The sequence below is a fragment of the Poecilia reticulata genome, chromosome 13 (genome assembly GCF_904066995.2).
Source record: "Poecilia reticulata chromosome 13, P_reticulata-male-v2, whole genome shotgun sequence".
Taxonomy (NCBI): Eukaryota; Metazoa; Chordata; class Actinopteri; order Cyprinodontiformes; family Poeciliidae; genus Poecilia; species Poecilia reticulata.
This window is the reverse complement of record NC_088842.1, coordinates 18,909,722-18,922,067: the sequence shown is the minus strand read 5'-3', so window position 1 is coordinate 18,922,067 and position 12,346 is coordinate 18,909,722. Positions and strand designations below refer to the sequence as shown.

At 39.0% G+C, this 12,346-nt stretch overlaps 1 protein-coding gene across 2 annotated transcripts in view; it reads right to left on the bottom strand.

Annotated features, from left to right (window-relative positions):
• veph1 (ventricular zone expressed PH domain-containing 1) overlaps positions 1 to 12,346 on the bottom strand; it is a 76,546-nt gene that overhangs the window by 30,372 nt on the left and 33,828 nt on the right. The window contains exons 1-3 of one of the 2 annotated variants that reach the window (XM_017308331.2): positions 11,925 to 12,024; positions 6,983 to 7,146; positions 4,972 to 5,181 (exon numbers count right to left, since the gene is read on the bottom strand). In XM_017308331.2, the coding sequence (XP_017163820.1) occupies positions 4,972 to 5,181; positions 6,983 to 7,146; positions 11,925 to 12,009 (459 nt within the window). In that variant the 5' untranslated portion in view covers positions 12,010 to 12,024. Of the gene's footprint in view, positions 1 to 4,971; positions 5,182 to 6,982; positions 7,147 to 11,924; positions 12,025 to 12,346 lie in introns of those variants that run through there. The other variant, XM_081614375.1, reaches the window with a different exon arrangement.

Here is a 12,346-nt window from a genome sequence, read left to right as displayed (position 1 = left end):
AAATTCAAAAGATTAGAGGATTAATCTGCTCATCCACTCCAAAGACAGTACTAATGCTGGGCCCAAACAAACAAATGCAGGAAAATGACCAATTTCTACTACTAAATTATAAAACCCTAGAAGAAATATAAGTCAATTAAGCTCCAGTTCCTGCTGTCTGGATTCCTACCCACACATTTCTTTAAGAAAGTCCTGCCTGTTGTGCTAATGATCTGATCCAAATAGTAAACTTATCGCTCTCTTCAGGTGTTTTCCCCCAGGCTTTGAAAACAGCAGTTATCAAACCACTTATAAAAAAGAACAATCTAGACAAATCCCTACTGCAGAATTACAGGCCGATCTCCAACCTCCCATTCATCAGCAAAATTATTGAAAAAGCTGTTTTAAGCAATTAAATAACTTCCTAACAATAACAAACTGCTTGACTCCTTCCAGTCTGGTTTCGTGCTCACCACAGCACGGAGTCGGCCCTTGTAAAGTGTTCAATGACATCCATATAAATACAGACTGTGGGAGAACCACAGTGCTGGTTCTGTTGGACCTCAGTGCAGCTTTCGACACTGTTGACCACGACATTTTACTGAATCGACTGGAGAGTTGGGTCGGACTCTCCGGTCCAGTGCTCAACTGTTTGAATCTTACATAAAGAACAGGGATTTCTTTGTTTCAATTGGAAACTTCTCATCAGAGAGGTCAAAGGTCACATGTGGGGTACCCCAAGGTTCAATCCTAGGACCCCTTCTTTCAATATTTATATGCTCCCACTGGCAAAGATTATAACAGGACATAGGATTAGCTACCACAATTATGCGGATGATACACAGCTCTACATCACGATGTCACCAGGTGACTCTGAACCCATCCAATCACTGAATAGATGCTTAGAACAGATAAATGTGTGGATGTGCCAAAACTTCTCCAGCTAAACAGAAACAAAACTGAAGTTATTATCTTTGGACCTAAAGAGGAACGAACTAGAATCAATGCACAGCTTCAGTTATTACAACTAAAAACCAGCGATCAGGCCCGAAACCTGGGAGTAGTGATGGACTCTGACCTGAACCTTCAGAGCCACATTAAGACAGTCACAAAGTCGGCCTTCTATCACCTGAAGAACATCTCCAGGATTAGAGGACTTATGTCTCAGCACGATCTAGAGAAACTCATCCATGCATTTATCTTTAGCCGCATTGATTACTGCAACAGCGTCTCACAGGTCTGACTAATAAATCAATCAAACAGCTGCAGCTGATCCAGAATGCTGCTGCTCGGGTTCTCACTAAAACCAGGAAGATAGAGCACATAACACCAGTTTTAAAGTCCCTACACTGGCTCCCTGTAGCTCAGAGAATAGACTTTAAAATACTGATGTTAGTTTATAAATCTCTGAACGGTTTAGCACCACAATACCTTAAAGATCTGTTATTACTGTACCAACCATCTAGACCCCTCAGATCTTCTGGTTCTGGTCTGCTCTGCATCCCCAGAACCAGAACCAGACGAGGAGAAGCAGCATTCAGTTTCTACGCACCACAGATTTGGAACAAACTTCCAGAAAACTGTAAAACAGCTGAAACACTGGGTGCCTTTAAATCTCAACTTAAAACCCACCTGTTAGTGTTGCTTATGGCTAAATTAGGGTTAGAGTGCGGGTTTTGATGTCTTCCATGTTTTATGTCTTTAATGTTTTAATTTTTTCTTCTTCTTTTATGTATGGGAAGAAAATAAAAAATAAAAATAAAAAACGATAAAATTAAAATAAAATAAAAATAAAATAAAACCAGTTAAAGTCCGCGGGAGGACAGACTCCTCTAACTATAAGTTAGTTAAATTCTGTGTGGGACGGCGGCGTCCTCTGGTAAGAAGTTAAACCCTGAGAATCCTAGGCACTGTCAGGTACAATAAAAGCAGTTAAAGTCCGCGGGAGGGCAGACTCCCCTAACTCTAAGTTAGTTAAATTCTGTGTGGGACGGCGGCGTCCCCTGCTAAAGGACGGCGGAGTCCTCTATGAAATAGTTAAATTCTGCAAAGGACGGCGGAGTCCTCTATAGTTAGTTAAATTCCGCAAAGGGAGTTTGTTTTTTTATTTTTGTTTTTTAAATTTCTCTCTTTCTCACTGTTTATTTCTGTTTTTATTTTAATTATGTAAAGCACTTTGAAATGCCTTGCTGCTGAAATGTGCTATACAAATAAAATTTGATTGATTGATTGATACTCATATCTGCTTATTTGCACACCAAATAAGCAGATATGGTTTTATAGTCATTAAAATGCTATTAATTCAATTGTTAAAACTGTAAAAAATCTACCTTGAAGCTAAATGAAAACTTGGCAAACACTGAACAACACGATAAGTCACCGAAAGCTTTAAAATAAGCACATGGTCTCACCAACCCGACTCATGAAGGGGTTCAACAGCATGGAAGAATTATCACTATTATTATTATCAGATGGCACATTTATTTCAAAACTGTTGGACTTTTTGCAAAGCGTATAGTGTTTCCTTCACTAGTGATATATTCTGATCTAACAAGCAATAGATCCACACACAGAATCCAGCCTGAGCTCCCTTCAAGGGGGTCGAGGAAGAAAGGGAAACAATTGTGCAATCGAGAGCGAGGTCATCCCGCGTGCATGTGTTCTTATAAACGCGTGTTTATGAGTGTGCATGCATGCATGCAGGGCACAGCACAAACCCACAGGAGGCATTCCCCACTGCCATCACCAAGAGGCCTCTGCAGGAGCATTTTCAGAAAACAAGCATTATTTTCCAAATAGTTCCAAGGTGAAGAAAGACGGGACACCGTGGTCCGAGAAACCCTTGTGTGCGGGTTGTGTGTGAGTGGGCGCGAGTGCATTTGAGGGTGTGATAAAGTAGGGCTGGCGGGCTGCTTGACAAGAAGATTGAGCAGGAAGCAGCTTTTAGAGGAAATGTTGCCCTGGAGAGGTCTGTGCGTGTGTTTACAGTATCCGCAAAAATACCCCGTGATGTGTACGTGGAAAGAAAATATCTCATCTGGAGACTAATATGTATTCCCCTGTGGCTAATTTTACAAAACGCATTTAAGCTGCGCTAAATAGACCTGAGAGAGGAGAGAAAACGGGACCCTAAGAGCTGAATGTCATTCTTCTTCCTGAGACTAAGCTATTTTTTTATCCAAAGGAAAACCTTCCCTGACATAAGTGTGTGGTGATTGATTGAGTGCTAAACTTGCCTTTACAGAAATGAGTCAAACATTTGAACAGAGTAACTCATATCACACAGGAGATCCTAATCTTAGCCTTCACAACAAACATAGAAAAGTGGAAAAACACAGTTTCTGAAATTCATAATGTGATTTTAGCCTCTTCTGAACTCTGTCCTGTAAATCATTCATGTGGAGCGGAGAAATAAAGACACGGTAATTTACTTTATCAAATACAGTAGATACAGGTGTTTTGGCGGGGGAGGGAACTTTTATCTCATGGAGGCCATTTTTGACCATGTCCTCCACATGACCTCTGACCTGGATAACAGTTTCTGATCTATCGAAGGTGAGTCTGTGTTTGTTTAGGAAACTTTCATTGACCACAAAGTCAGGTCGTAAACCTTCAGAACTGCCATGTGCAGTGTGAAATGTTGGGTTTCACACTTGGCAGGACAACAAAGAAGAAGCCATATGATTGTGCATAACTTTCTTCTCCCCTTATTCAATTAAAAACTCGCCTCAAAGTGTTTGTGGTGAGTGCTTTTCTTTTTTAAATGGTATCTGGAATATATATGTATTTATGAGGTAACATTTTTAAGGATTTTATCTGATAAACCAACACAGACCCTACAGTACTTTGGAGAACACCCTTCTCTGCAGTTTCAGCTAATGGTCTTTGGCGTTGGTTTTGACATCTAGGGACAATAAAATGTGCCCTTTATTCTTTCCAAAAGCTTATTTGTCTTGGCTGTAAAACGTCTGAAAAAATGTATTTTTTCGTCCTGCAACACAGTCTCAGTCCAAGGGGTTCGGAGGACCTTTTCTTTTAGTGTTGGTGTATACTTAACTCCATTCAATGTCCCATCAACTGTGACCAGTGTCCATTTTTGAAAGAAAAAAATCCCCACAGCATCATACTGTCACCGCCATGCATCAATAATGTGGACGGTGTGTGTATGTCCAGTGTCTTCCTCCACACAAAGCATTTTCCATGCAAGCTAGAGAGTTCAAATTTGATCTCATCTGACCAGAGAACTTTCTGGCACTTCTCCTATTTGTGTGTTGTATTCCCTACGCTGCTTTTTACAAACTGAAAACAGGATGTCTTACAACTTTCATTGAACTGTGGCTTTTTTCTTACTAATTTGTGGACTGCATAACTTATAGCTGACCTTCCAGCAGAGTTCCACACCTGAGCTGTGGATTATTGCAGCTTCTCCACAATTAATGCTCTCCAACAAACCTCTGAGGCCTTTACAGAACAGTAAGATCCACAGGTTATACGCAGGTGGACACAGCATGAGCTGAATGCAAATACACACCTCAGTTTTCAGATTGTTATAATTCTGCTTTTCACTTCAAAACTGTATACGCTCTTGCTTTGGTATATATTACATGAAATGCTAAAAAAGTAGTGAATTTTGCATCAAAAAAAGTTCATGCAATGTGAATACTGTAATTGGCTATGTAGTTCAGACCCAAACTAATGCTCATCTAAAGCTATACCAGAGTAAGTCTACATGGGCATTTTACTGGTAACATCATTGTTTTACTGTAAAAACCTGAAGACATGCCTGAACATCTTGTAATATTGTGAAACATGGCATAAATTAAAAATTTGTACTCAGTTCTAGTGATATTCTCTTTTTTCTTTTGACAGGATAATTTCCGTTTCTTCTTTCCTTCAACACGAGTCCCTTATGTAAAAGACCTTAAACCTCCGACATGCTCTCCATTGTGTATCTCTTATTTAACATCTTGATTGTGTCTCTGTGTGTTTTACCTCATTGAGGATTCCAATAGCACCATGGATTTTGGCTACATGACTGAGAAAGACAGCAGACTGCTGTCCCACCATCCTTAGCGCTGGCAAAAAGCTGACCAGTGACGAGGGGCTGGCCTGGGAAACATCCACGAGAGCGCCCAGCAAAGCCTCGGTCAGAGTGGGCTCACTCAGGTAACTGACCAGTGTGGGCACATTTGTGCTCAGCATCTGCAGGGATTAGGAGAAATAATAATAATAGAAAAATTACAACAAATATACATCATTAATTCATGATTCAGCTTTAGCGCTCTGCACTAGTAAAGCAAACACAAACTCTGAGCTCTGGCTCTTTCATCTGAGATATAAAGGGCGGAGTGAAAAAAAAACAACAAAAAAACAAAAGATTGCCGGTAGGACTTTCTGAGCAAACTGAATGAATGAGGAGTTCCTGCTCATTATCCGAGCTGATCACACTGGGAGGAACTAGACTGAAAGCCCACGATTGTCTGCTCTGTTGCTGCTCCATAATGAGTCACGTTTTCTAAGAAATACACTAAATCCAACAACAATTTGTTTCTCAAAAAGACAGAGGACGACAGCTAGAAATGTTTCCCATATGAAGGACGTTTTAATTTTAACATTGCCAGGACATCACTTCCAGTAAGTGGCATTATAATGCAGAACATTTCACAAGTGCTGTGGTGAACACGGCAACAATCAAACTGCCAATATTTCATGAACATGTAGTGAGTGTGTGTGCGCGTGCGTGCGTGCGTGCGTGCGTGTGCAGTTGGGAGAAGAGAGGATAAGAATAACTCCAGATGTCCGACATTGTTTCTCCTCTGAATAAAACTGCATGTTTTACTACTGCATGCTCTGTTGCTGGTATGTGGTATTCCCCCTCCTGTTGATCACAATGGCTGTGCTCCAAAATATGCAGGATAAAAGGTATTCCTGTAGCGCTCGATTTTATGAGCTCTATTTGGCTTTCTAGGGGGATTATTCTCAATGCAGCAAACAGAACAGCTAAATCGTCAACAATCTGACTAAGTTTGATTAATAGGAGTAATTGTTTTAAAATATACATAAGGTAAAATAATAAACTCATTACAGTAAATTCTGTGCTGTTCACACCAAGAACAATTTTGGTGTGAAGATCCACAATATTGAGAAATAATGTTCTGAAGTGTAGTCTTTAAGTGCCAGTGGCATTTAGGCCTCATAGTGGACATGACAGCAAGTAGATTGTCAACTTCCTGTCATTGACTCTGTGTGACACAGCGCCTCCAGTGGTGAGGCACTGCACTGCACCACCTCGCCTCCCATTCCTTCCATGTATTTCAACAGGCATTGTAGAAACATTTTGACCATAAAAGTTATATTTTCAATAAAAAAGAAAGACGATTTATAAAAAAGTGAAGACAAACTGATTCTCTCTCATTATTGCTAGCATCGCATTTGTTTTACTTCTCATGTCCCTCTCTTACTTGTCAGGATTACTTCACCTGCCTAACCTGGTCACATGTCACTGCACCTTATCCAAGATGCCACTATCTTGTCAAAGAGATGTTCAGAAACTTTGATATTAAAAGTTGTTCTTGATTCAGAAAATGTCCTGAATTTTACTTTCAGGTGCAGGGTTCTTGGCAGAAATGACCTCAGTGTGAAAAACTTTTGATGCAAAGCCATGGTGTCTGGACACCCGGTAACCATTAATAACACAAAAAGGTTACGATTTCAGGCAGATCTGTCCCTCTGTTTTCTTACACTTTCAATTCAGTTTGTTTTATATAATTTAGACTACCGCTGTAAACTCTCACATGTTCAGTAATACCAAACAATCTGAAATGTGATCTCAGACAAAAACTAACTTCAAAGTTTGCAAGTACAAATTACATCCTTGCCAAAGATCTGGCCACAGTTTAAATATCACTTGCAAAATCATTTCTGCTATAGTTGTAACATAGATACTGTTATTATGCTTAGCTGTCAATTTTAGTCTTCTGAATAAATAAAAACAAGGACTTACAAGTGGATGCTGCTCTGCAACCATCTGAATAAGTCTGATCAGGTGTTGCTGCTCAGGTGTCTCCAGCCGGGGCATCATCGCTGTGAGGCTGCCCAGGTGATGGTGGATAGTGTGCGGCTGTTTGGGGTAGACTGATGGCAGCACACGTAGCATCATGTGGTTACCTGCAACACATGAAGAGAAAACAATAATTACACCAGCACACTTTGCACATAGAGCGCAAATACTGACAAAGAAAAAGTTTTGCATTGACGTCGTCCTGCTTTGTCTAGAAAAAACCTCATTCAGATCCAACGTTTTGTTTTGCAGATACATAAATGTTGCATTTTGCAAGTTTTGTAGTCTCACTTTTTGTGTTCACAATTAACACTAAAGACATGAGTATTTAAGGAGATGACCTAATGAGTTTGGAAACACAGTGAAATCATTGGCTCTGAAAGAAGCAAAAGGATACTTTAAAAAGAATAAAGGTGAGATGATTTTTCTTTATAATTGTTAAGAGATACTTAATTTACAAGTTAATGCAATGACTACTGTGATCTTTCTCCTTGGGAAACCTTACTGCTTTCTTTCAGTAATAAAAAAAAATATTCCTGCCATCGTTTCACAAAGCTCAGGTTTGAGGATTGTGTTGCTGTTACCCGTCAACCGATTCTCCCAACTGAGTTACAGTTTTCTGCAACTCCTCCAGAATTACCAAGGCCATCTTGGGTATATCCCAAGAATACTATCATGCCAGGAACTGGGTTATGTGTTGATCGCCATGACTACCAAAATAAGAAACAGGCCGCAGGAAAAAAAAAAAATCACCTTTAACTTTCCTGTTTATTGCAGTCACAAGACATATGATTCCCAGCTATGAAATAATATCCACTGTTTAGAAATAATCGTTTTCCCATTTTATTGTGTTGAATCAAGTCAAGTTGACACATGATCAGACATGAAGGCCTTTGCAAAGTGGCTTACAGGCCTGCAGAACCACAGGATTACACAACAGCCTCTGTGTGACAATAAAACATCTTTAAACGATCCACTTCACTAAACAAAAACTCTTGTTTTCAAAGAAAGGGGGTATTATTGGTGATTTTCAGGCATTTTATACAACAGCTCTAGTATAATAGAAAGGCACACCGCAAGTAATACTTCACATTCAATGTTTAAATGCAGTCAGATTGTGTGTCAAATAGAGAATGTAGTAGAAAATGGATGAAGTCTGAAAAAAGTTTTAAAAAAGTAGTTTATTTTTATAAAACTGACTCCTTTCATAGGCAATATGGAGTTGATGAGTATTTATTTGATGGTACAAATATGGTAGAAAATTTCAACTGGTTTTATAGTTACAAAGGCTAATAGAAGATTTGTTGGAGTTTATTAAAAGAGAATTCATTCATGCAAGAACAAACCGTACAAGCTTCATACCTAAAGGCCCTGGTAGGATCAATATTTGGGCTGAGAGGATCTAGTTCACATGTAACAATCCTAACCACTGAGCCATCATGTTGCTCTGTAATCAATTAAAGCAACTGGCACTGAGAAGTTTGATAATTAATAAAACATATTCACAGGTTGTGTGCTCAATTTGTAATCAAGATGAAATGCAACATGACTAAAAAGGATTAATATTTTTCTGGCGCAATGTGTTGCTCAATGCCAAAGATTCAGAGACTCCATGTTGTCAACAGATGACCAAGGTTTGAGTCACAGCATGTATCACTTCCTGCAAGATTCCCGTCTCCATTTCCTGTGATATATGGACACTAATGCCACAAAATATGTAAAAGGTACCGATTCTTCTATACAAATTAGGACAAAGTTCATATATGATAATACACCGAGTAGGTTTTCTTACTGCCCTAAGGCATAAAATATCACAAACACACCATCTTTACACAATTCAACACAAATCGTCTTAAAAGATGACATGTAAAGTACAGAGAAAGCTCATAGTAACCCATAAAGCTTCAGTTAAAAGACTAAAATGTCTGTTCAAAGGTACGTTAAAAGACAGGAGTCTGCACGAAATACTGAGGAACATTTACAGCCCTGAAACTGTATCGCACATACATTAAGAACAACCTGGCCAGACTAAAATGACCCAAACAAATTCAGCCTCTTATTTCAGATCCTGCCTAAATCCCTCTCCATCTAAAACAGTAGCGTCAAACAAGGTAGGAGACAATAAGTCGAACCCGAACATAAAGAGACGATAAAGGTATTAAGGAACCTGATTCCAGACTATAAACACATTCAAATATTCAGATTAATATCTGACATGACTGCCTAAATCTCTGGATTCAATCCAAGAGCCAGAGCGCTAAAAATTACTTGGAAAACTACTTCCAGGTGTGCAGTGTATGTGATCTAGTGGAAACAATCACTTACCAAAACACAGAATTTTCCTACTTTTGCATTCTTGTCCCTCTTAAATGTTTCAGATGATCAAACTAATGTTAATATCAGACAATGATAGCCTGAGTAAGAGCAAAGCACAGCTTTAAGTGATGATTTTGTAAGGGATAGATGTGGACAAAACCAACCAGGAAATAATGTGAAAATACAGATTATCCCTTAATTAAATTGTGAATGAACGTCATCCAGCTGTAATTTTTGCCTGACGTGTAGAATAAAGAAATTCCTTAGAAAGAACTGACCAAATGGTTAGGAGATGTCAAAATGCACCACGTCATGCCTCAATATAAAAAAAATTAACAACAAAAGAGAGACAATGACATCAGTCTAGGAAAATCCCCCCGCACCCCCAAAAAACAGAAAACCAAAAGGAGTAGCCAGCTTACCAAAATTACTGCACCGACAATTTATCTACAAGGTTTCAAACAACCCAGAATGATATGAAAAGCACTGAAAGTTTCACTTGCCTCGGTTACCGTAAGTTCAGTGTTTATAAATCAACAATAACAAAGAGATTGGATTAAAATGAATCCATGGGTGAGTTCCAAAACAAAAAAACCCATTGTTGACTAAAAAGAGCACAAAGGCCTGGCTCACATGTCCCAAATAAATATCTTGATTATGCCTCTTTTGGGAAAATATTCCGTGGACTTATGAGCGAAATGTGGAGGTTTTAGAAGCCGGGCGATGCGTTACAACTGGAGAAAATCTAAAACAGAATTTCAGCTTTTAGGTTTTTAGGGGTTTACTATTTTTTTTCCTTTTTCTTCAAAACGTCAGGCTGCTTTGGACAAATTATATCACTTAGTGAACGGTCTTGGGATGAATTTATGGAGCTCCTTTCCAGTCAAACAGACCACTCAAAGTGCTTTATGCACAGAGTAACTCTTTCACCAACCATCTTGGACTTTCACCAAAGTGACTGTAACCCCGTCCCGACCTTTATGAGTTGTTCTTATCATATGAGCCTCAAGTATTCAGACCATGACAAACACCACATTACTCAGCTCCTACTTCCGCTGATTCAGCACTTCAGGTGGCGATGCATTCGGAAGGATCCGATTTAGAAAAAAATAAAACATAGTTGTAAAATGTAAAAATAAAATATTTCGGTTTGTTTAGTGTTGTTTATTATATAAAGAAGACAAAATCTGAAGAGATTTTTTGCTGTCAGCTACGCATTTCTGATCCGTTTTAGTTGGATTAACCATCAATTCAAGTGGCAGTTATGTGGCAACAAAAGATAAATATTTACACAAGTCATACACACGCTGAATTCACAACAAATAGACCCATTTCTTCTCTGCCTTTAAGTGTGTAACATCTGTTTGCCTTCTGCTCTACCTCCCTGTGATAATGCCTAAGGCTTGTCTTAAATCTTAATGTTTAAATTCAATCATTCTTATCCCCTGTGAATTTCTCTTCAAAGTTCAGTCAAAAATGTCCATCTTCCCTACTTTTTTTTGTTGTTGTTTTTATACATGTTACAATGCCAGAATTTGGCTGTTATTATGAAAGATTCTTACAGCAGAAACTTGATTGATTTCTTGCCAAAATCCCACAAATAGGAACAGTATTGTTGTTTGATCCTCACGCTTCAATGTGGAACCAATTGAAAAAGTCAAATCCACACTCAGATTTCCCTGCTTGTTTCTTTGTTTTTAGGGTAATGAAAATGATGCCCGATCTCTTCTGGTCTTAGTTATACGCTTTCATATTTTCAAGCTGAGGTTTTGGGCAGAAAGTGTAAACATGTTCTCAAAAAAAAAAACAAACAAGATTTTATTGCAAAAGCTAAAATATTGTTTATCTTTGAGATATGTTCTGTTGTAATTTTTTTTTTTTACAATTTTAGTACTGCTCTTTTGTTGTACCGGGGGAAAAACCCCAAGCAGAGCATCACCATGGTAAAACACTGAACTCCATCTGAGCTGAACAAATTTATCTTCATCTCCTTTCTGCAAAGAATCTGAACACAATATTCATCAGTTCTCCTCAAATGCTGTTCAGCTAAACCTGTTAGTACAGTTTCGTGCCCCTGAGCAGACAAATTTCATTAAAGCTGAATCATGTGGTGCCCTTCAAACTGTGCATAGACAGAGAGAGTCAATCTGTTGCATCAACATGTTTGAGGCAACATTTTTGTCACCTTTGCAAGCAGCTTCATCATTAGAATCACTGCTGTGAAATTTTTCACAAAAGTATTGTTTAAGCAATGTCACCATCTGTGAAATGGATGACATGCAATAACTGTTAGCTAATAATGCAACTATCATAAAATCAGATTGCCTGTACCCAGGCGCGGAGCAATGGGAGGGGGTCGGGGGGTGGCTGCCTCCTGGCCCGGATGGGTGCCCATGGGGGCCCGGGTCTGGAGGTGCCAGGGAGGGAGGAATGGTTTCAAGTTGCTTTAATGTCTGATTATAGACCGAGAAAGTGCGCCCTCGCCTGTTCAGAAAGGTGTATGTAATGTTAAAGTTACTGTCCCTCAATGGAATATATAGCAGTCAGTCCCAGTGACTGTTTGACTCACGGTTTAGCCAATGTGCTTCCTTGCACCTCACGCAGGTGATACACGTGAGGGGCCCGGTCATTGGCCCCGCCTCCCGGCTCGACATTGACTTGTTCCGCTAGTGCCTGTACCTGCAATTCATCTGGTAAAATGTACTGCTTCATCTGAAACAAAAAGCTATAAAGGGTGAAAGGAGGCAAAAAAAAAGTGTGCATTCATTTTTCTAAATACAACATTGTTGCAATAGAAATCTTTTTTATTGTTCATTATCAATTAAATTCTGTTTAGTGTATTAATACAGTGCCAATTCACTAAGTTTTTTCACCACACTACAAAAAAAGGTCATGTTATCCAGATCAATTCTAGTTACCAAATAATGCAGTCAAGTTCAGTTTGTTGCTCAAATTAATTAAGAATTTTTCCATTTAAGGAACCCGGCAGAT